The sequence below is a fragment of the Acanthamoeba castellanii genome (genome assembly GCF_000313135.1).
Source record: "Acanthamoeba castellanii str. Neff unplaced genomic scaffold scf7180000084773, whole genome shotgun sequence".
NCBI lineage: Eukaryota > Discosea > Longamoebia > Acanthamoebidae > Acanthamoeba > Acanthamoeba castellanii.
In genome coordinates this window covers 24,297-47,046 of record NW_004457270.1, presented here as the reverse complement: position 1 = coordinate 47,046, position 22,750 = coordinate 24,297, and the positions used below count along the sequence as shown (strand labels likewise).

General features: G+C 59.8%; 7 protein-coding genes and 1 pseudogene across 7 annotated transcripts; 3 read left to right on the top strand and 5 right to left on the bottom strand.

Annotated features, from left to right (window-relative positions):
* Positions 1 to 94: 94 nt before the first annotated feature.
* Positions 95 to 2,101, bottom strand: ACA1_273530 (uncharacterized protein; the record flags this gene model as incomplete). The annotated part of the gene is made up of 11 exons (XM_004333826.1): positions 95 to 124; positions 175 to 260; positions 351 to 423; positions 591 to 631; positions 738 to 899; positions 977 to 1,132; positions 1,232 to 1,390; positions 1,459 to 1,669; positions 1,745 to 1,773; positions 1,871 to 2,024; positions 2,075 to 2,101. The coding sequence occupies 11 exons, from the start codon at positions 2,099 to 2,101 to the stop codon at positions 95 to 97; spliced, it is 1,128 nt and encodes a 375-aa protein (XP_004333874.1).
* A 911-nt stretch (positions 2,102 to 3,012) lies between these two features.
* ACA1_273520 (SPRY domain containing protein) lies at positions 3,013 to 12,506 on the bottom strand (the record flags this gene model as incomplete). The annotated part of the gene is made up of 29 exons (XM_004333825.1): positions 3,013 to 3,385; positions 3,478 to 4,313; positions 4,401 to 4,991; positions 5,074 to 5,201; positions 5,280 to 5,349; positions 5,428 to 5,568; positions 5,727 to 5,975; positions 6,102 to 6,259; positions 6,359 to 6,481; positions 6,588 to 7,009; positions 7,123 to 7,789; positions 7,869 to 7,954; positions 8,023 to 8,188; positions 8,256 to 8,332; positions 8,403 to 8,532; positions 8,605 to 8,776; positions 8,869 to 9,068; positions 9,161 to 9,388; positions 9,427 to 9,601; positions 9,649 to 9,788; positions 9,886 to 10,035; positions 10,170 to 10,320; positions 10,389 to 11,010; positions 11,088 to 11,259; positions 11,345 to 11,454; positions 11,497 to 11,622; positions 11,684 to 11,985; positions 12,149 to 12,295; positions 12,399 to 12,506. The coding sequence occupies 29 exons, from the start codon at positions 12,504 to 12,506 to the stop codon at positions 3,013 to 3,015; spliced, it is 7,020 nt and encodes a 2,339-aa protein (XP_004333873.1).
* Positions 12,507 to 12,704: 198 nt separating this feature from the next.
* ACA1_273510 lies at positions 12,705 to 15,590 on the top strand (annotated as a pseudogene).
* Positions 15,591 to 16,047: 457 nt separating this feature from the next.
* ACA1_273500 (CBS domain containing protein) lies at positions 16,048 to 16,881 on the bottom strand (the record flags this gene model as incomplete). The annotated part of the gene is made up of 3 exons (XM_004333824.1): positions 16,048 to 16,283; positions 16,401 to 16,605; positions 16,753 to 16,881. The coding sequence occupies 3 exons, from the start codon at positions 16,879 to 16,881 to the stop codon at positions 16,048 to 16,050; spliced, it is 570 nt and encodes a 189-aa protein (XP_004333872.1).
* Positions 16,882 to 17,109: 228 nt separating this feature from the next.
* Positions 17,110 to 18,163, bottom strand: ACA1_273490 (uncharacterized protein; the record flags this gene model as incomplete). The annotated part of the gene is made up of 2 exons (XM_004333823.1): positions 17,110 to 17,463; positions 17,540 to 18,163. 2 exons carry the CDS (start codon positions 18,161 to 18,163, stop codon positions 17,110 to 17,112), a joined length of 978 nt encoding a protein of 325 aa, XP_004333871.1.
* An 817-nt stretch (positions 18,164 to 18,980) lies between these two features.
* ACA1_273480 (uncharacterized protein) lies at positions 18,981 to 19,370 on the bottom strand (the record flags this gene model as incomplete). The annotated part of the gene is made up of 3 exons (XM_004333822.1): positions 18,981 to 18,986; positions 19,102 to 19,185; positions 19,248 to 19,370. 3 exons carry the CDS (start codon positions 19,368 to 19,370, stop codon positions 18,981 to 18,983), a joined length of 213 nt encoding a protein of 70 aa, XP_004333870.1.
* A 219-nt stretch (positions 19,371 to 19,589) lies between these two features.
* Positions 19,590 to 20,010, top strand: ACA1_273470 (uncharacterized protein; the record flags this gene model as incomplete). Its single annotated transcript, XM_004333821.1, has 2 exons — positions 19,590 to 19,659; positions 19,868 to 20,010. The coding sequence occupies 2 exons, from the start codon at positions 19,590 to 19,592 to the stop codon at positions 20,008 to 20,010; spliced, it is 213 nt and encodes a 70-aa protein (XP_004333869.1).
* Positions 20,011 to 20,364: 354 nt separating this feature from the next.
* Positions 20,365 to 22,732, top strand: ACA1_273460 (bacteriorhodopsin subfamily protein; the record flags this gene model as incomplete). Its single annotated transcript, XM_004333820.1, has 4 exons — positions 20,365 to 21,278; positions 21,528 to 21,817; positions 21,905 to 22,077; positions 22,519 to 22,732. Coding segments are annotated over 4 exons (1,591 nt in total), but the record flags the coding sequence as incomplete, so codon positions are not given.
* Between the last annotated feature and the right edge of the window lie 18 nt (positions 22,733 to 22,750).

Sequence of the window (22,750 nt, the reverse complement as noted above, 5' to 3'; positions counted from 1 at the left end):
CGTACGACATGATCTGCGCTTCGGCCAGGAATGAAGTCTTGTCGGTTGATCGGACGGACTTGATGGCGACCGTTGTCGTTCCTCGTAGTCGTCCCTATATATCGGTGGGCGCCCAGTCATCAGCCTTGGCTGCAACAAACGTATGAGGCGGGAGGAGAGCAAAGGTCACCGTACCTCCCACACGTCGCCGAATGCGCCCACTCCCAACTTATTCACAAAGGAGAGGTCGTTTTGACTGATCGTGGCCTTCACCGAATCTTCTGCATGAATGGAAGGTTGAGAGTTGAGAGTTAGGGCCGGCATAACGGAAAAGAAAGAAAGGAAGAAAGCTCTTGAATCTGCGCTCGTACTTCGCGGAGTCGCCGGGACTCGCTGCATATAATTGTACACTGCCAATCGGACGGAAAGAGGCAGACCCAGTTCCTGTAGGGCGCCAGAGCCATCATTAGATGATGGCCGTAAAAGACTACAAGACATGGGGTGACGAACGAACCTGAAGGTCATCCTTGGTGAGGATTTGCAACACCTCGAACGAAATATTCGCGTCTGAAAATCTTCTCTCCCTCGCGGCCCAAGTTGAGGCTGCTCACCATCTCCCCGATTCTTGGGTCGACCTCGCTCGACTCTGTAACTGCACGCGTTGAAAAGGAAAGAGAAGAGAAGCGGTGTGAGCAACTGCACCACGCAGCACGCACGCACGCACGCACAGTAATGGAGAAACGTGTAAACAGTGGTACCTGTAAAGTAGCCACTCTTGCTGTCGGGAAGGAGAAGGAGCGGCGATGGCAGGAGGATCAGGGTGTGCCGAGGACCCACCGCTACGTGTAGCGGCTTCGCACTCGCCCTCGTGCCTTCCAATGGTCGCGGCAAGTCGTGCGACGCGTTCTTGCTCATCCCCGCTGCAACGGCAAACGTTCCATAGCAGAGAGTCAGCTGAAAAGGTCGCAGCCTGGTGCGTTGGTTGACGGGGCCGTACTTGGTACTCGGCCGGAACCAAACGCGTAGATGGTGCCGACATCGCTCACTGCGACCGAATGCCTCTCGCCCGCACCCACAAACTCAATGTTGACGCTGGCGAGCGCATCAATCTTGACCGCATCCCACACCGCCTTCTTGTGACCCTTGCCCAGCCCTGCAGAATAAAGGAGACATTGAAGAAGAAGAAGAAGAAGCACGACGTGAGATAGAGGGTACGTGTAGACAGTAAAGAGGGAGCACGCAAAGACGGTACCAAGGCAGCCCGTGCGATTCTTGCCCATTCCGTAGACCAGCCCGTCGGTGGTCAGCAGAAGCGTGTGCTTCATGCCCACGGCAATGCTCTTCATCTTCAGGTCGCTGACCGAGCCGATCCGCCGGGGAGTCACCACCACGTTTCGCTTTTCGTTCGATGCTGAGTTAGAAAGAAAACGAGTCAACATTAAACCCGCGTTGAGGGAGTGTGGCGAGGCCTGAGAGTACCTCGAGAAGAAAGCCACAGATAGCTCTTGGAGAGGTTGTTGTGGCCGAGCCACGGGCCATTGACCCCGAAGGAGTAGGCCCTTCCGTCGTGGTCGATCGCGAAGCTTTGGTTGTAGCCCGCGGCGATGTAGGCGATCAGGCTGCGCGTGCCGACTGGCGTAGGTGCGTGGTGATCCTCGAGACTATCCACGCCCAAGGCCCCGTACGCTCCCTGCCGATAGCGCCCACAACAAGCAATCAGCGCCCAAGCCCACAGCCCAACTCGGCCCTCATTGGGTGCCCGTACCAAACCAAAGGCAAACACTGCACCGCTCGCTGCAAGTCATGAACAGTAAAGAGAGCGTGAGCATTAGCAAAACAGTGGGGCAAGGGCGCCAATAACACCTGGTTATTGGTCAGATACTTGGCGCACCCGTAAGCATGAGGCTGTGTTGCTCTCCAACCGCCACCTGCTTGATCACCTTCGTTTCGGGAAGGGAAACCAGCTTGGCTGTGTGGCAATTTTCCTCGTTGCCATGACCCAGCTTGCCGTGTTGCCCTGCAAGGCACAGATTTAGAGTGCCGTGCTGTGCCGGTCCCAACAGGAAGGAGGAGGTGGCTCGCTTGGTGCACGTACCATCACCCACGCTGTAAACGCTTCCATTCTCTGCAGATTGACGAAGAGATTAAATGAGCCGATGCTGCAAATTTCAAATAGATAGATATGAGGTCGCACGTGTGAGAAAGAGGGCGTGGCTCGTGCCCAAGGCGATGTGGGCTACGCGCAGGCCAGGCAAAGGGAAAGGTTGCGGCGAAGGCCACCTCCCCTCCTGGCCCAGCAAGGCGCCTGCACAACCCCAACCCAGCACCGTTCCATCCTCTGCACGCCGTCCACGTGCATCTTGATTAGCTCAATCGAGCTGTGCCGAGATGCAGGCAAGAATGAGAACGAAGAGTGAATTGTCGAACCTGCAATGGCGAGGGAGGAGTTCGGGCCAGCCACAAGGGCCGCGAGCTGGGTGCCCGTGCACTCTACTCGCTCAGCTTCTTGATGTGTGCCTGTCGCGAAGGAGTAGAGGAATCGTTGCCGCCTCCCCGACGCAGGGGAGCTCACGCAGGCCATGCAGCTGTAGTGCTCTCTCTCCACCTCCCCTTCTTCCAGACTATTCTGCAACGTAATCGTAAAATCGCCCTCAACAATTTAATCGATCAATCCCCCTGTGTCTCGGCAGCCTGCTCCTTTTGCAATGCTGTGTCGCTCGCGGGTACCTCGTATTCGAGGAGGTCGTCATTGTCTTGTAGTGCCTCGCTTCCCGCAACCCTGCAGGAACCGGGGGCGGTTGGCAAGGCATGACGTCATTCCTTTCCCAGGTGTCCCTGCCCCAGAGCCCTGATAAGGTCAAAACCGGGTGTTGTAGGCCACCCAACTTGGCTCGACGTCGCGGCTCTCACCACAGACAAAGCCTAGGCGATTGGCGTTGGCGAAGTGTGTTATGGGCTGTGCAGCGGTCGATGACGTGTGTCCTGGCTCGTTCGCGGGGCTCGAAGCGGAGGCGCTGGGTTGCGTCGCATGGTCTAGGCGGCTGTCTTGTTGCGCGAGCTGGAGCGGGCTGCGAGCGACAGTTCTTGCAACAGGTCGTCGAGTCGTGCCTCGAGCTGGGCGAAGCCGTACGCGTCGCCGCCTCCACGCTCGGCCTCTTCCGCCTCTTCGTCGTCTTCGCAAAGGGAGCGTAGGTAGGCCGAGACGCGGGGTCCGTTGGCGGGATCGGCAGCGGCCAGGTCCAGCGGGGTGGAGCCCTTGCGGTTGGGCTTGCCCAGGGCTTGGGCGAGGTGGCGCCGGGCCTCGTCGGCCGAAAAGCCCAGAACGTCTGGGTAGACGCGTCGCAGCGCCACCGCAAATAGCGCCAAGCACTCCAGCCTCCCAATTACTGCCGCCAAGTGCCAAACACTGACGTGTGCGTGTGCGGTACGATGTGTGCGGCGTGTGTCGTGTCGTGTTAGCGTGCATACAAGATAGAACGGGAACAAAAGGAGGCGCACGTGTTGCGGGTGTAGTCCTCACAGAGCAGGAGGGTCTGCAGTGCAATCTTGGCGCGGTCGGAAGTCCTCTCGCTGCACTCGCGCTTCGCCTTCCGTAGATCCTTGACGAGCAGCTTGGCGCAGGCCTTCACCGGCGCGCAGGCCACGAAGCTCGCCATCTTCGTGAAGTTGAGCGGCGTCAGCGGGAAGCGGTACAGGGCGTCCTCCCCGCTCACCTCCGCGCCCTGCGCGATCGTCACCGGCTGGCTGGTGGCCCACTCCACGTAGCTGTCGGCCAGCTTGCGCAGGTAGACGAACCGGTACCGACCCTCCCGCCTGTAGGGCACCGGGAAGACCACCTCGCCCTGGCCCGTGGCCTCGTTGACCGACGTGCTGTCCTGCAGGAGGACTCGGGCCTCGTCGGCGTGCGGCTGATGATGACTGTCGCCAGCGCCGTCGCTTTCGGCGCGCAGCGCGATGCAGTCGCCGTTGATGGCGCGCGAGGTCCACCATGCAGGGCAGCGCCACTTGACCACGACCAGCTTCTCCTGCTTCTCACGCAGCTCGATCTTGTGCGTGGGGGACATCACGCTCCACTCTTCGTTGAGCTTGACTCGCCGCTCCTCCCTGCACTGACGCATGTAATCGTCCAGACTCTGCGACTCTGACGCGCGGGCGAGCTGGGCGAAGCGGCTGTAGCGGCCGGCCGGATCGTTGCGCACCACCGCCGCCGTATCGCACACTACGAAGCCCGGAAACATGCGCCGCGCGCGCATGCCGTCGGGCAGGGCGAGCCGCCGCGCGAGGTAGGTGAAGTCGCCGCCCAGGTAGTGGACCTCGCCCTCCTCGGTGAGTACCTGCGTCCACGCCCGATCGCAGCTGATCGCCAGCGCGCGCGTGTCCGGCTTGCCGGTGGACAGGTCGAGCTGGTGGGGCGGCCGCACTACTGAGGCGTCAAAGGTCGACGTGATCGAGTACAGGAAGTCGTCGATGCCGCGGCCGTGGGCGGGGTGCTCGCCAAAGGCCAGCACGCGGCCATCGTCGGTGAGCAGCGCGGCGAACTGCGATCCGACCGCCACGTCGACAATGAAGTGGTCCATGGCCGAGTCCAGCCGGATCGGCCGGTCGACGTAGCGCTCCTGGGTGAGCTTGCGCACGAAGACCTCCGTGACCGTCGGGCTGTGGGACGAGCTGGTGGTCTGCACAATGTCGTCGGGCTGGGGCATGACACCCCACATGTAGACGAAGCCCAGCCGGTCGACCGCCGCGTAGGTGCGGCCGCAGGCGGACACCGATACGATGGGCGCGTCGGAGAAGCGGACCCGGTAGGGCGTCGCGACGGACTCCTCCTCGCCCGTTGCCTCGTTCTCGCGGTAGCCCCACTGCCACACCTCGCCGTCCTTGGTGAGGGCCAGCGACGCATTGGCCGCCGCGCAGACCTGCGTGACCAGCTTGGTACGGAGCGACTCGAGTGCGATGGGCGTGAGCGCGTCGGTCAGGTCGCCGTTGCCGAGCTCGCCGTATTTGCCGCCTCCCTAAGGACCACAGAGTCGGAGTTAGCCGATTTTAGCTCCTATGTGTGAGCGTACTACGTGTGTCACTCATCGTCGCGTGTACCCAGGTATAGACGACACCGGTGGCGGATATGGCGAGCGCATGGACACTGCCCTTCAGGTAGAAGATCTCTGGGTGGTCCTTGGGATCGTTGGTGATGCTGATCTGTACGATCTTCTTGCCGGCGAGACCTGCAGGAACGTCACCCATGGTTCGGGCGAGTCGGAACATAAAAGAGCCGCCATGGCGAGGACTAAGGTGCTACACACCGAAGATCTCGGTGGGCGTCTTTCGTTCCTCGGTGTCGCCCAGGCCAAGCTGACCAAACGTGTTATCGCCCTGCCATGGTAGTCGTGAGGCGTAAAGTGGGTGAGCGAAAAGACGGAGAACATAAATCTGCGTGCGTGCGAAACTCACCCAGGCAAAGACGCGGTTGTCGGAGGTCAGAAGGAGCGTGGAACTGGGCGAGCAGGCCACCTGCTCGACGCGCATGCGGGGCATCAGGTCCGAGATATCCTGCACTACGCGCGGCTTGTGGATGCATGGCAGCGACTTGTCCTGCAGCGGTTCGGAGGCGCTCGCCCTCAACCACCCATACACCAGCTCTGCACCAGTTGGGTGGTTGGCATCAGCTCAGGCACAACATGACACGCGACACGCGCCAGGACACATGGCACAATGAAAGCAGTCATACCTTTCTCATCGCCAGCGCGCACGAGCAAAGGGAGGGAGCAGTGCTGCACGTCGACGCCCTGATTGGTGCGTAGGGCCAAGACGAAGTGGTAGACGCCCGGCTCGAACGGCGCCGTGTCGACGTCGAACTGGCCGCGATAGTCCCAGCGCCGGTGGAACCACGACAGGATGAACATGCGCTGGTCGGTCCCCGCTTCGAGTCGCGCTTTCGCCTCCTGCCGTTTGAGGTCCTCCTCGTCGTAGGTCACCAGCATCCGCGAGTGCTTGGTCAGCTCTGCGAAAACGCACAACGGTGCGACCTGCCACCCAAACCAATTTCATATCAACACAGTGTTGCTCCAGAGTCTGGCTGATTCTGGTGGTGATGATGGATGATGACGATGACGGTGATGACGTACATCGGAAAGGCGTCGCCGGTTGAGGTCTTCCTGGCGGAGATTCCGGTAGACAAGGACGCACAGGTGCTCGCGGTTGGCGAGGGTGATCTTGGTGCGCCACGTTACCGGGAAGACGTTCCCGCGCACCACGTCGAGGGGCAGCTTGAGATGGAAGTCCTCTGTGTTGTGTGGCCCAAAGCACAATCGGAGTGGTCAGGAGAGGCAGGCAGTCGACACGGCGAAAAGAGGGCTGCAAGTGAGGGCCTAAGCGAACGTACTGGTGACGCGGTGGTAGCGCGGCGCCATGATCTCGCCCGTGGGTCCGGCCAAATCGCTGAAGAACGACGTCACAAGGGTATCGCTCAACTCGTACGTAGTCCCCTCCTTACCAAAATTCTCAACTGTACACACGAACCAACGCACGAACCACCGCACACGAACCACCGCACGCGCACACGCACACATGTGTGAGAGCTCGACTTTTGGGTCCAGCGGAGTACTGCATACCTTGCATGCACCACTCGCGAACTTCGTCCTGCTCGGGGCCGGCGTTGCTGATGTAGGCGCTCATCTGGTGGATGTAGCCGTACTGCAGGAGGATTGTGAGCGGCAGCGGCAGGACCCGCCCGAAGTGCTCCCTGCGCAGCTCCTCGTTGCCGGCGAAGGGCACTTCCTTCCACGCGTCGGCGAATCGCGCGGAGTAGAGTAGCAGCTGTCGCGTGCGCTCCTTGTTGGTCATGCTCTTGGCGGCGGTGGTGGCGCTCATGTAGATAAGGGTCACTAGCTTGTTGAGCACGACGAGCGCGATTGGGCTGGGCAGCGGCTTGGTGGTCATGAGATCGTTGCGCATGGTGGCCTGGGTGGAGAACATTCGCTCGTTGAACGGGCGGAGGTGGACGTAGCTCTCCTTTTTGTCGATGCCCATCAGCCTGCTCAGCACAAATCACATATTAATATATCCGCACGCACGCACGCACGCACGCACGCACGCACGCACGCACGCACGCACGCACGCACGCACGACACGGCCAACAGTGGTTACCTGTCCAAGCCGTTCAGTGCGGCGCAGTAGTACATCTTGGCCATCTCGAAGTCGTCGAGGCGGTTGTACACATCGCCGGCCGTGAGGGACAGCAGGATCATGGCCTCCAGCGAACATGACGAGCCCCCCTCATCGTCGCCGCCTTGCCCAAGCTTGCCCTGGGTGAGGAGGGTGAACGCCTGAGCGCAGCAGTTCTTGGCCTTGTCGAGGCTGCCGCAGCGGACGTAGGCGTCGGCCAGCTTGACCAGTCGCAGGATGCGGTGAAGGCTCTTATTGCCGTAGACGCTGGCCGTGAGTCGCTCACACTTCTCCTCCACCGCCGCCGCGCTGGCGTCGTCGTTTTCGTCTGCGGCGCGTGTTGCGGACTCCGCAGCACGTTCGATCGTGGCGCCGATGGTGGTGGTGAGGAATGGCTCGAAGAGTTGTTTGGTCCGCGGCAGCAGCACGCAGCCGAACTCGCCCTCGCCCAGCGCGGTCAACAGCTCGTGGAAGGGCTTCTGCGTGGCAAAGAAATCCTGGTTGCTCTGGATCGCGTTGAGCGCCGCCACGGAGAAGGTAAAGCCCAGGTGGTGCTGCAGGTCGAGCAGCAGCGACAGCTTACGGATGTGCTCGCGCAAGTCGTAATCCAGCGCCAGCTCCTCGTTGGTCAAGCAATGCCCATATTTCTCTGCCACATCACCGCGGTTAATATATATAAATTCTTATCAATCAATAGGAAAACTTACATATATGTTTGGGAGCCGTACGGTATTTGGCTTGGATGAGCAGCTTGAGCACATGAGCCCAGTAGTTGTTGGACGCTTTGCTTTGGCCGAACACCAGGTCCAAGTACCTGAAGGGACGTGGTTACGGAGCTTAGTGACAGGACAACCAACATTAGGGATTGCAGTAGGGCGGTACTGGATGATGGTGGCCCGATGCGTGACGGGCGGCATGGTGCGCACGGCGGCGCGAATAAAGTTCTTCAGGCAACGCGTGATCATGGAGACGAGCAACAGCGAGGCCTGCCCCTGCTTCGCGTGGGGCAGAAGCGACTTGAGAAGGCCGAGATAGCGCATGTTGATCCCTGGACATTCACTTTGATGGTCAGCATCGACCATGAGCGCACGAGAGCAACACGATCAGAGATGTACCGGCTTCGTGCATCTTGTCTCGCAGCTGCTGCGCGTTCAGCGGAATGATGACACCACCGGACAGGTCCCTCGCAAACCTGACGAACAAGTGTGAGTAAGTAGTGCTCGGCTGTTCGCGTTGTTTTTGTACTACGGTGCATGACGTACTTGGGGATGACCACGGATTGCAGGTGGATCGTGGCCTTGTGCACCTCCTCGTTGTGCTCGGCCGCGTTGTGGCGGCCAAACAGCGTCCATACGTCGCTCGACAGCGGATAGCCCAAGCTCTTCACATATTCTGAGGCGACATGGGTTGAGGCATGAGTGGGTTGTGTGCGGCGTTGTGTCGACACTCGGTGTAGGGTGGTACCGGGCCGTAGCAAGCTGTGGAAGGACTTGCCCTTGAAGCCGCCAAAGTTGAGCAGGGCATGACCGCGCACGATGCACTGGGCCAGGGTCGATGCGCGGTGGTTGACCGGACCCCGACCGCTGTAGACCAGGGTCGCCTCCGAAAACGTGATGCTCTTTGGCTTCTGCTTGGCCTGCACACATCCCGTGGTGCATTGACACGTGTGAACGTGCGCGGTGGTGCGTGTGCGGTGCGTGCGGCGTGTGCGTGTGCGGTGGTGCGCACCTTTTGCTCGGGTGTGAGATCGCTGTAGTCGACGGAGAGGATCTCGAGAAGCTCCTTCTCCCAGTTCTGCACGGTGAGGTCGACCTCGACCACGCGCGGCCGCTCCCTCTCGGACCAGTCGTCCTTGCGTCCCTCCGGCGGCAGCAGCAGCGCCTTGAACGTCACCCACGACGGCTCGGCCGGGAACACTCGCGCCGTGTCTGCAACAATGTTAAATAAATAATAAAGAATACAAATTATTAACGCTTAATAATAAATTAATAAATAAAATGTCTTGGCAGTGCTGACGAACCGACGACGTAGTAGCGGCCGTCGGTGGCGTGATGGCCTTCGATGTCGGTGGGCGCGTAGAGGAACACGGACGACGCGGACACGGGTCCAGCCAGGTGTCCCTTGATGTTGATCTGTCCCGCGGCCGCCTTCATGAGCTTCGACAGGACGGGGTCCTTGTCATGCACCGTGCGACCACCATCTTCACAGTTGATGCCGACAACATCAAACGAGAGAGTGAGACCGAGCTCTGGCATGTGAATGCAACCAATGGGGACGACCACTAACCTGCACTGCCGTAGCAGAGCGTGTTCTTGCCGATGGGCAGCCGGCAGCACGCAATCATACGCCAGCCGCAGTAGTCGATGATGGACATGATAGGAACGCACAGCCGCGGGAGCGTGGGGTCGTCCGGCTTCGCGGTGAAATAGGCCCGCAGCCCCTTGAGCTCGTGACTCGCAGCCTAGCTCGCACATTCGCACAACACCACACACACGCGCCACCGCACACCGAGTCAGCCGCCTGAAATAGATCAATCGCATCCACATAGAGGTTGGCCACCTTGAGGGCATACGCGTTGCCTCCGTAGATGCCGTGGAGGTCGATGGCGAACTTGAAGAAGATGCCCTCGACCATGTACTTCTCACCACCTGCACACGTAGAAGAGGCGAAGGTGCGTGTGCGAGTGGTCGGCAAGAATTGTTGAACAGGGAAGTGGTGCTTTGAGGACGTGGGGGGGGTTAGTACCTGCGATGCCGCCCATGTCGGTCTTGGGCTTGTAGGTCTTCTGGGCGCGAGGGAGGGACATCTCGGAGATGATGGTCTGTGCGATGGTCTCGGCCTTTTGGTTGAACTCCTGCACCAGCCGCCGCAGCTGCGCCAGCAGCGGGAGCTTGGCTTCATGGTCGGTCACCGCCCCCTCCGGTTCTGGTCATCATCCATGTGGGGGTAAGCAACACTGTTGATTTTCTTCGCTATTTTCTTTTCGCGTTTTCCTTTGAGCGCATTATGGCGGGAAGTGGAGCACGTACCGTTGGTGAGGTAGAGGTCGAAGAGGTGCTGCAGCTCCTTGTTCCAGTCCCTCGACTCACTGTCATCTTCCTCCTCTTCCTCTTCTTCTGTATCTGAATCGGAGTCCGCCGAATCGCTCTGGCTGAAATCGACGCTGGAGTCACTCTCCTCCTACACCCAACACAATAACGAGTTAGCGGCACCGTACTCGGACATCAAGTGTTAGGAGGGGCACGAACCGATTCCGACTCAGAAGCTTCAGCTTCACCATCGACCGAACCGTAAGCTGCAGCGGGCACGTCGTCATCGCCTCCTTTCCTCGCTCGTGCCTCCTTCCGCTTGTTGGCGCCGCTTGGCCTCCTCGCCTCCTCCTCACCGGCATCGGCATAGTCGGCGTAGATCGACGCAGGAGTCTCGAGTACGGGCTCTGCCGGCTCGTCGCTGTAGACGCTGTCGCCAGCGTTCCCGGCGCCATCGTTGTCTTCGCCCGCATACGCCCCGTAAAACTTGCCGTAGTCGCGCATCTTCTTCTTGGTCTCGTTCATGCCCCGTGATTCTTCCGCCACTTGCCTGTCGGCGCTGGTTCCGTCCACATCGGCATCGGTGCCCTCCGCGTCGCTATAGTAGGCGCCCATTGGGTTTGAGTAGGCCACGGGCACGTACGGCGATTGCTGGGCGGCTTGGTCCACTGCGCCAGCGCCGCTGGGTTGGGCTTGCGCGGCGGTCTCAGGCGAGATCACCGAGGCGAAGCCGAACTCGTCGGCCAAATCGAGCGTGAGGGACTTGACCCACACGTCCCCGGGCAGCCCGGCGCAGCTCGACTCGTCTATGCACTCCGGATTGCGCGGGTCGTTGTGGTATCTGAATGAGTGCCACGCGCGAAGGCGTCAGCCCACGCCTTGTGCGCCCGCGCAGAAAGGAATGCAGAGAATGCGTACCTCGTCTTCCAGCATGGTGCGCACAGGTGCACCACCTCGTCCACCGGGTTCGGGGTGGGGGTGTGCGGAATAGAGGAGTAGAGGATGCCTTCGATCTGCGAAGCGTTGCAATCGTGGCATCGGTAAGGGTGGTACTTGTACGGGTTGTTGGCCCTGATTAGCTCTGTTCGCCCTTTTGTCAGCCGCACGACACGCCATACGCCACACATCACGCAAACGACAAACACAACGCACACTACACATGAATGTGGACGAACCTATGGGTGCAGCACGCAACAGCTCGTCGACGCTCGCCGTACAGTTTACGAGTGGGAAAGGGATCGTGATGAAGACGTGTTCGCCGTGGTGCATCTCCTTCTGGTTGGCGCTGCACGACTCGCACAGATCGAAGCTCGGACACCGCGCACACCGGTTGAGCGGACCCACGACCGAGCGCCGCGTCGATCTGGAGTGCCCCTTGTGGCACACCGTACAGTGGCTTCCCTTGTGGTAGAGCACCGTCAAGCATCGATAGCCCTCCCCCGCGGGAAAGAACCTAACCAACAATCAGTCAGAGAGGTCGTGGCCCCCCCGAGGCGACAATAGGGAGTGCGCACTTCATGCGCTCCTCGAGGAAGACCACGCGGCAGCTCTGGCCGTGGCCGAGGGACAGGCAGGCGTAGAGCGCGTCGTCGGGGTCGTCGGCCGCCAGGCATACGTCGGTGTAGGCCACGCCCAGCGACGCGCCGTTGTGGTAGAAGGTGACGGTGCCGGCCTCAAGGTCCGCCCCGACGCCGATCACGTCGCCCGCGCTCCAGCGCACGCCGTAGCCAGGCGTTTCGTGGCCGCTGAGCGTCTGCACGCGGTAGCCGTCATAGGCCCACGACACCTTTGCATAGTCACCCACGCCCATACCACGCTATTGGCGGCGCACGCACGCATTCAACACACGACACCCGGACACAGCGCGTGCACGGTTAGGCCTCCTCGGCTACGCACTACCACAATATCAAGGCACACGTGGAAAAAGCGATGACAAAAAAACGAAGACAAAGACAAAGACGCGTAGGGCGGAGAGGTACGGCAGAGTTTGGGGTGAAGGCGTTGGTGGCCCAGCCGATTTGGAAGAGGCCAGGCGTGAGGAGCTCGACTTCGTAGTACCACCGGCCGGCCTTCACCTTCGCCTCGCTGCGGCACGTACCGAAGCTTCTGTCCGCACCCGTCACCACCTACGTAAGGGAGGGAGGAGGAAGAGAGGGGGGGTCACAACATGGTGGTGGGCAAGTGAGCCGGCAAAGGTGCAGAGGGGAGAGGTGGTCGCATGTTATGTACCGAGTCGTCCTCCTCGCTGAACTCGAGGTCGCGCGAAAGAGGCACCAGCCGGCAGCCCCGCCAGCCTTGCCCGTCCTGGTCTGCTCCTGCGACCCTCTCCTGCTCCATCACTCGTCGGTAAGTGTTGCGGTCAAGCAGGTTCAGCACAGAAACAATATTGCCCAATTCCATTTTAATAGAAATAATGAAATTAAAATATGGCAGAAATTCCTGGTATTCTTGGAACCTACATAAAGAAAATACAATATTATTTCGGTCTCTTCTTGTCCGTCGCACGGAAGATCAGCTTTTGCAGAGGATTAACAGATGGAGACGGACGGCGTAGGCGGGGCTACCACCACATGCCGCCTGGTGCAGGCAGGGCGCAGCGATACCGCCTTGCCCGCCGGAGAGGTACCAGTCTCGCGCTCCAACCCCCCCCCATCCCGACCACCGTCCGTCGCATGGGAGCTCACGCAACGTTGGAAGGTGGTGGAGCTGGGCCGCACCTGGCTCGGGCAGCAGTACACGCGGTGCTCGCGGGTGCATGTTGAGCTCCGCTACGACCCCGACGCCCGCCTGCTGCACCTCACCGCTGTGCGTTCCTTCCCTCTCAGTCCCTTTCATTTCCATTCCTCAACTCAGTTGTATCTCGCACCGCACACGACACGACACGACACGACCAACGACACGACACGACACGACATGACACACGCACCACTGTAGCGTGGATCGAATCCGGTGGTGGTGGAGCACGTGGAGAGTGGTGCGAAGCATGGGAAGAAGGTGCTGCTGACCAAGGGCGAGAAGGCCGCGCTGAAGCAGGCCGACGCGCTCTATTTGGTGCCGCAGGACGACACGACGCGCTTCGTCGTCCACATGCCCCCGCCGGCGCCCCAGAAGCAGACCACCTCGGCCGCAGCCGCAGCCGCCGCGCCCGTCGCCGGTTCGCAGGAGAGCAGTCAGGCGTCGTGGCCGGACATCGCCGATGCGTTGCCGCTCAAGGCCATGGCCGCGACCAGTAGCAGCAGCTCCGCTTCGGCCGGCAAGAAGCGCAAGGAGCCGTCTTCTGATGATGACGCTGATGACGTCAGCAAGATGACGACGATAAAGAAGACGACGACGAAGACAACGAAGACGACGATGAAGAAGCCAAAGGGCAAGGACGACGATGATGAAGAAGAAGAGGAGCGGCCCAGGAAGAAGCCGCGCTGCAAGTACGGCAGCGAGTGCTACCGCAAGTCCAAGGAGCACAAGCAACAGTTCTCCCACTCTCCGCCCGGTTCGCCGCAACGCCAGGTACGTACCTTCCGCTGACACCTCCGTTCGTCGATCATCCCAGCACTCATTCACGCATGTGCGTGTGCGGTGGTGAGCAGGAAGAAGAAGAAGCTGAAGAAAGAGAGGAGGAAGAAGAGGAAGAAGAGGAAGAGATTGTGGAGAAGAAGAAGAAGCCGAGCGCCAAGAAGGCTAGTAAGACGGACGCCGGCAAGGAGAAGCAGAAGACGAGCGGCGGCGGCGGCTCGTTGGCAGGTAAGACGGTGGTGCTGACGGGCGCGCTGAGCACCAGGCGCACGGACATGGTGCGGCTCCTCAAGCAGGCCGGCGCCAAGATCGGCTCCGGGGTCAGCAAAAACACCGACATCCTCGTCGCCGGCGACAAGGTATACCCCGCGCCCTCCCTCCCTCCCCGTAGGACCTGAATGTGTGTGCGCGCGCGCGGTCATGATTGAGTGTGCGCACGCGCCTATGTCTGACTCGTTTCGTAAACAACAGCCGGGGAGCAAGCTCACCAAGGCCGAAGCCCTGGGTGTGGCCGTATGGCAAGAGGAAAAGGTAACACACGACACACACGCCGATACACGACACACCAGACTGGGCTGGTTGCAGTCATGCGATTAGTCCCCGTGTGCTCATGCGTACGACCGCGCGCCTGCTCGCTCTCCTCAGCTGCTGAAGGAGCTGAAGAAAGCCGGCATCGACGAGGACGCGGTGGGCGAGGCGGGCGAGGCCGAGGATGCCGTACCCGACGTGCAGCTGCTGTTGGCCAACAAGTGGACGCCCGGCACCAACCCCACCGGGTGGTGGATGAGCGAGTGTCGCGACTGGGCAACAAGTTCGAAGCCCCGGACTGGTTCCTCGAGGGCCTGCCCTCGAGCTCGATGCCGCTCGACGGCGAGCTGTGGAAAGGCCGGGGCATGTTCCAGAGCGCCGTGGGCATCGTCAAGTCCAAGGGCAAGACCGACAAATGGAAGGAGCTCACCTTCCAGGGTACCTTCCTTTCTTCTTAATTTATTTATTTATTTTGTCCGATCGCCCACGTGTCTCACGCACACACGTCATCGCACACGCTCAGTGTTCGACGCACCGGGCATGCTGACGGAACCGTTCGAGGCGCGGATGGCGGCCATCAAGCGGTGGTTCGACAAGAAGGGCGACGAGGGCGCGCCCTATGCACGGATGGTGGTGCACACCAAGTGCAAGGGCGAGGACCACCTCGTCGCCGAGCTGGCCCGCATAGAAAAGCGCGGTGGCGAGGGCGTCATGCTGCGTCAGCCCGGTTCGCGCTACGTCGGAGCTCGGTACTTACCGCACGCTTGCCCATACATGCACGCTCGTCTCGTGCCTCAAACGCAACACACCCAACACCCAACAGATCGAGCACGCTGCTCAAGGTGAAGACCTTCCACGACGCGGAGGCGCGCGTGATCGGCCACACCAAGCTGGCCCCGGCACCGGGAGCCGTCAGCAAGATGAAGGTGGGCACTCTTCGCTGCGAGATGGCCAACGGGACTCAGTTCAGCGTCGGCACCGGGTATCATCACCAACGCTTGCCACCACCACCCAACGTTGTCCCCACCACTTAACGTTGCGTTTCCACTGAACTTGCGCGTTCTTGTCGTGTGCGGTGTGTGCGGTGTGTGTGGTGTGTGCGGTGTGTGCGGTGTGTGTCTGCGCGACCAGATTTTCCGATTACCAGCGGGAGAACCCGCCACCCATCGGGGCCATCATCACGTACCGCTTCCAGGAGCTCAGCAAGGACGGCGTCCCTCGCTTCCCCTCCTACGTCGGTACCGTCTCTTTCCCACGTTCCCCGCCCACTCGCCGCGCGCAACTCACCGCTCTCTTACAACCGCAGGCGAGCGGGCGGACATGACCGAACCCAAGGACCCCGACCCATCACTGATGGCCGGCGCCAATAAGGACGCCTGACAATGATGAGGCTTCGTGGGCTTTTGTGTGAAATGTTTATTTTCTTTCTCTTCTATGGTGCTAATAGTACTTACGAACGGGGCTGACTACTGGTGGAAGGCCTTGAGAATTTCGAGGAGGGAGATGACGCCGATGGGCTTGCCGCCCTGGCTCTCGTCGACGACGTAGACGCGGTGGATGTGGTTGGAGACCAGCTTGTCCAGCACTTGGCCGAAGCTGGTGCGCGGCGCGACGGTGATGGCGCCGACGCCCTCCGGCCGCGTCTCCTTGACGAACTCGCTCACGGGCACGAAGAGCCGGGCGAGCAGCTTGCCGTCGTAGCCGATGGCCTTAAGGTCCGACGCGCTCACATTGCCCACCAGCCTGCCCTCGGCGTTGACCACGCCCACGGCGCTCACGCCGCGCTCGTGAATGAGGCGGAAGGCGGCGATGGCCTCCTCGTCCTCGCGCACGGTGATCACGTCGGCGAGCCCAGCTTGAGCTGCTCGACGGTCGAGTCGGCCAGCTGCTCGAATCGCGCGATCCACTTGTAGATGAGGCGCGCCACGTGCGACTGAGTCACGATGGTGATCAGCTCGCCCGAGGTGTCAACCACCGGCACGCGGTGCACGCGCCAGTTGACCATCATGTCGATCGCGCTCGTCACCGGCGCACGCTGGTCCACCGGGTTGTACGGGTTGCGCTTCGACAGGTCTTTTTTTTTTTTTTTTGCACACGCGGCACGACACGACACGCACACATACGACCATGAGGTTATGTCCGAGTGTGCGGGAATGTGCGACAGCGCAGCGCGGCGGAGGTGGCCGGTACCGACGATGGAACCGCAGGGCTCGTTGGCGAACTTGTCGGAGGAGGCGAGGAGCTGGTCAAAGTCGGCGGTGTCGAGCTCGCTCTTGGGGATGCTGAGCACGCTGAGGGCGTGGTGCACGAGGTCGACCATGTCCAAGAAGCCCACCCACTTGTGCGTCTTCGTGTTGAGCACGGGCACCGACAAGATCTTGTTCTCCACCAGCGTCTACAAATCACGATTAATTAATCATTGGCCATCAAGAACGTAGATCCCGCTCAAAAACAGTAATGAAGTCTAATTCTTTATGTTAAGTTAATTGATTGGCAGCGTATACGCTGTAGGGGTACCACGTTGCCGGGGGGGGGGAAGCACCTTGAAGACCTGGGCGATGGGGGTGTCGGTGGTGACCGAGAAAATGCGCCCGTGTTCCTCGGGGAACAGCTGACGCACCTCGGTGTTGTGGAAAAGCTCGGTGGCCGCGCTACGGTAGGTGTCCGCCATTGTCGAATTGACTTGAATTACACTCGGATGAAGGTTGAGGTCCGACCCAGGCTATACTGCTGCAGGCGCGGCTTGAGATGCTTGAGGAAGGCTCACCACCGTTTTCGATTCTTGCGGACGAGCGATTCTATATTCCGATCGAGTTTCCGTTGAAATATCGATGCACCAAATTCCGCTTTTATCCTGGCACATGTCTTGGATGTCCGCAAAAAACAAGCAAAAGGAAAATCAAATTTTTCGACGTCGTGGCAGATCGGAGTCGGTGGCACAGAGCAGCCAGGCCTGACGCGTGCCCAGATCGACCCCAATGCAGGTGAAGTCCCACGCCACGTCAAGGAACCACCCGCACCAGGGCCGAGTTGAAGTGAAGATGAGCTGCTCACCAGTGCGTGAGCCAAAGAGATCATTGCAGGCTCGCTGGCCGATGCGAATGGCCTCGTCTCGGCCCTCCTCCCACGAAGTGTAGGCGCCGTGCCACTGAAGCTGATCTGCAAAGCAGTCGGCGAGTTCGTTGGACGGACACTCAACCCACTCAGGCGCTTCGATCGGGTCCTCCATCAGATAGCAGTTACCCTCCTTGACCTGGTGCGCGGTGGTGATTGGTCATCCTTGGTGTTGTGTCATCAATGTGTGGTGTGGTGGGGGCAGAGGAACAGACCTCGGGGAGAGCGGCGAGGAGAACGTTGGAGGCCAGCAAGTGCTCGAGCAGCTTGATCTCGTGCACTCGCCCGCGCCTGACGAACCAGTCAAGCCGCGCATCACTCAACGCCGCCAGCCGCGCGAATAACACGCCCCCGTTGAGGTACAGTTGTCCCATGCGCCTCATCAGCTCACGCGGCACAGCCTTCCCCTCCTTCACGTGTTCTTCTTCTTCTTCCCACGTGTAGCGGGAGACGACAAGCGGAGCGAAGACGGGCTCCCGGTCCCACCCTTCGATGGAGGGCTCCCCCTGGTCAGGGTCGTGCACGAACCTCGTCCGCTGGGCGTGCTGGATGCCGGCGGTCTGCTGGGCCGCCTTCTCCTCAGTCTTGGAGCCCAAAGCCCGCAGGGTTGCCCACCGACTACACGCGCCCGTGAGGCGCGTTGTGGCGGTGCCGGTCCTGCTGGTGGTGCTCGAGGAGGCCACCAGGGCCGCGGCGGGAAGTCGTGCGGGTCCAGGCGGCGGAGCGGGCGAGGCATAGTTGGCGACGCGCGTGTTGGAGGAAGAGCGAGGCCAAGGGGCTCGGGCAGCAGCGGAGGTAAGGCTCGTGCCTGCGAGTATGCGACCGCGCCACTGCCTCATCGTCTTCATGACACCGGTTCTGTTAGGGTCGTGTTCGTCCCTTGCGCAGCCTTTTCAGTTCAGCCTTGAAAAAGCCAGCACGGCGTGCTCATTGGTTGTCTAATTAATCGCCCCCACAGAGGACAGAAAAAAAAAGGCGTTTGTCGTGCGAAAAACGGTTCCAATTGCTCAATACACCGAGCGAGATGCGACTCACTGTGCACTGCAAAATGAGCGATTTAGAGGGCCTAGGACCATTGCCAGAGTGTATCGTTAAAAATACACTGGCAAAAAACAAGAACCGGTTTCTGCCTAGGTTGGGCACCCAAACCGGTTTCTCCCTCGCGTGCTGGTTTGTAACTAGTGCCACTGGTCTCAACCTAGATGCGATCTGGGTTGAAAGCAGTTCAGGTTTCGGGCTGGTTTTCGGCCCAGGGCGGTGCCAAGTGGGAAGTGGGTTATTGTCGAGTGGTAGCTGGGTGGCGTTGGTGGTTGGCGCTGGCGATGGCGTGTCGATGATGGTCGGCAGTGATGGTAGGCGGCGGCGGGCGGTCGGCGGTGGCGGTCGGAGGCGGTGATGGTCATTGATGGTCGGCGGCGATGGTCAGTGACGATGGCAGTTGTAGATGGTCAGCGGCGATGGTCAGCGGCGGTGATGGTCGGCGATGATCGGCGGCGATGATTGCGATGGCGTGGTAGGCGGTGAGGATTGGCGTTGGTGGTTGGCAATTGTCGGCGGTGGTCGGCGGTGGTGGTCGATGGTGGTCGATGGTTGGAGGCGATGGCGGTCAGCGATGGTTGGCGGTGGTGGTCGGCGTTGGAGGTCAAGGCCTTGTCATCACCCCTGCAAGCAAACGCGGTTAGAAAAAAAGAGATAAGATCTGCGAGCCACAGCACAAGGTCCGTAAGTTTTTGAGGCAGCAGAGGAAGGCGGTCTTGAGCTTGCGTGCGCTGGGTACCTTGTCCCAGGAGAACATCACCCCTTGCTTGTGCGCCTCACTCACGAAGCCCTTGCCCGCCGATCTGGCCAGCGTTTTAATCGCCTGCATGACGCCATCGTTGCCCATGCTGCACAGAGTTGGGGGCAACATGGCTCTATGAGAACCTGGTGTGGGTTCTTCTGCTTGGTCATCCCGACCTCGAAGATGTGGGAGTCCTTGCTGGCACTGCATCCCTTGGACAGTGTAGGCTTGGCCTTCTTTGCCAGTCTGCCAGACTGCTTGCCCATCACTCTCTTCCTTGTGGTGATGTGTGCACCACTCATACCCTCACTGGAAATATTGCAACTGCAGGACATGTGAACCAACAGAGATCATTACCCCACCCCCCACATTTTTCCATTTGTTCTAATTTCATCATTCTCTGCACAAGATGTGCATGATTCACCTTCAAGATGTCCAAGAGAACAGACCAACCCACATGATTGTGCAACCTGTGCAAAGGGGAAATGTCCCATCGCCATGCAGCACAGCACTACATGACTGTTCAACACAAAGCAGCAGAGGCAAGACTTGCAGGTGCGCCTCTGCCTCACCACCCTTGCTGTGCTACCCTTGCTGCCCTTGCCATCACTCTTCCCCTTGCTGCCCTCACCACCCTCATTGCCCTCACTGCCCTCACTACACTTGCAGTGCTTGCTGCCCTTGCCACCCTCACTACGCTTGCAGTGCTTGCCACCCTTGCCACCCTCACCACTTGCTCTCTTTCACTAACATGGTGTCCTAGCATACTGGGTGCAAGGCAGCAAGCACAGCTTTGAGGGTGGCAAGGGCAACAGTGCCAAGGGCAGTGAGGGCATCACAGCCAGGGTGAGAGTGATGGTGAGGACAGTGAAGGTGATGAGGGCAAATGTGGGCTGGTGGGCTTGACCAACATCCAATTGCAGTGCTTGGCTTGGTTGATCATGGCCTTGTCTTCATTGTCAATTTTGTCCTCTGGGACAAGTGCATGTGTGACAATAAGCGAGAAAAAGAAACGGAAACATATCTCTGTGAAATTGGAAGAAGAAAAACTGAAAATTGATGAGCAAATTCGTCGGCCAATCGTCTTTCGATTTGGCTGTCGCCTGTCAGGCTGACAGCGGAGCCGTCACGTGACAGGGCGCCTTGTGCCGGAGAAGCAACCACGAGTGCGCTGGACGAGAGACCATAAGACGAAGTGGACCAGAGCGCGAGAAGAGGATGCAACAACAAGGAGAGGGTTGCAGTGGCGCCCCACATTGCATGCAGAACCGCACTTTCCCTTCTTCCGGGTTCTCCAGTGGCACACAGACCAACAACAGCAAGAAGCTCAACCAACGTCACCACCACCCCGCCGCTCACAAGCCGCAGCCAGCAGCGAGCCTGTTTGGAGGCGGCTACGCGACCAACCCGCAGTACATGTGGCGATCGGCCGCCGGATCACACCAGCTGGCACCCAACTCCAAGCGACGCTCCATGGACGCCAAGGAGGCGTTCGGACTCGACGGCAGCCTGCCCTCGCAACCCGTGGTGCCGCCGCTCGGCGGTGCCATCAACAATAACATCAACATCAGCATCAACAACACCAACAACGTTGGGCCCGGCACCGGACGACGCAGCAGCCTGCCGGGCGTGATGCCTTCATCGACGGGCGGGCTGGGTGCCTACCCCCTGCCAATCTCCCCGCTGTCCGCCGGTGGCGGGGCTGGGGCCACCGCCACCAGCGCCGCGGCCAAAAAGAAGAAGAGCGGCATCAGCGGCAAGCTGCAGCATACGCCCGAGCAGAAGGAGGCGGGCAAGGGCCGGTGGATCGTGGTGATGTCGCGGTGCATCGTGCTGTTCTTCTTCACGTTCTGCCTCGGGCTGAGCATGGCCGAGGAGCGCTTCGGGGTGCTCTCGCGCCTGGGATGCGTGTTCGCCCCGGAGAGCAACGCCGCGAGCCTGCGGCAGATGGACAAGTACATCCTGGCCGTCGTGGTGAGCTTCGGCATGAGCTTCGTGATCGACTTCCTCGGCGCCCTGTACAGCGTGTCGCGCGAGAAGCGCCTGCTCTACACGCTCTCGTCGTCGGTCCACCTCCTCGGCGGCACCACCAAGGTGCTGCTCTACCTGCGCGCCCTCCCCGTGCTGGTCGACTTTGCCGGCCGCCCGCTCTACATGGTTCACTACCTCCAGTGGTACCCACCCTTCGCCATCTTCTCCTTCTTCTCTTACCACCTTCTCCGTGGACTACACGTTACACGCCACACCCGCACCACCAAGCTTCTCTTGTCCTCCACTTACCCGCCTGTTTTCGCTTCCTTCTTTCCTTCTTCCTTTCCGGCCCCATTTACGCTTTTTATTTGCTATTTTCAATTTCTTTTTATTCCTGTTTTTATTTTTGTGGTCTTTATTTATTGTGACATGTGTGTGTGTGTGGTGTACAGGTCGTGCACGACCCCGATGCTGATCCTGCTGATCGGCCGTCTGTCGCTGGCGTCGCGGAAGAAGCTGCTGCTGGTGATGGTGCTCGACGTGCTGACGATGGTCACGGGCTTCTTCTCCTCGTTCTGCTTCAACGTCGTGTTCGTCCTCTTCTGGGGCACGCTCTCCTTCGTCTTCTTCTTCATGGTGCTCTACGGCGTGCACCACTTCATCCAGCTGGCCATCGCCCACTACCCCTCCAAGGAGCGCTCCTTCAACGGCCTCTTTGCCGTCACCGCCACCTGCTGGTCCGGTACAGTCGCCTCACCACCATTGGCCTATGGTCTTGAAGGTGTCACTGACTCACCACCATCATCATCAATTGCATGGCACTGCGCAGTGTTTCCGATCATCTGGCTGCTGGGCGCGTTCGACCTGGTCAATCCCGACATCGAGCTCTACGCCTATCTCACCATCGACGTGTCGGTCAAGGTCGTCTTCTCCGTGTTCCTGCGGCAGATCACCCTGTCGTCCATCGAACACCGTGAGGTGCAGGAGTACGAGAAGTTCAAGGTTAGTCCACCACCTCCTCCGCCATTAGCAGTTTGCCTTCCGTACCACGCTTTTTCCACCATCGGTCATGATCATCATCGCATCTGCATAGCCATCATCATCCTATATTTGTCCAATATTTAGATGTCCTTATATATCGCTATTTCGTATATATCAAGGAGGTGAGTAAACTTGAATTCATTCGAGCGACGGCGATAGCGCTAAGCTTACAGGTACCGACCCTACATCAAATTGTGCCCGCAGCGGGGGTGGTCCGCCGGCGCTTCTGTTGCTTTCCAAATTATTGAGCTTTTCGGCTCCGTTCTGTAGTTGATTCCGCAGAACTGGTTTGTGTCTTTTGTTTTGATCAACTCGAGCACTCGCGGTTTGCTGAGTTTACCCGCTCACAGATCAAGTTGCTCACGATCCTCTCTCGATCTTCTCTCGCCCACCAACCAACAGGAGGCCAAGGAGCAGGCCGAATCCCTGGCCGAGTTGCACCGACAGTTCCTATCGAACATGAGCCACGAGATTCGCACTCCTCTCAAGTACGTCTTCTTCTCCGCGTTCCTGTTGTCGAGCGCGTTCCCATCGGGCCAATTGCGGTTGCAACCGGGATGCATTAAGGCTTACCCTCATTGGCTCTATGTCCGCAGCTCCGTCATCGGGTTCAGCGGTCTCCTCATGGAGACGA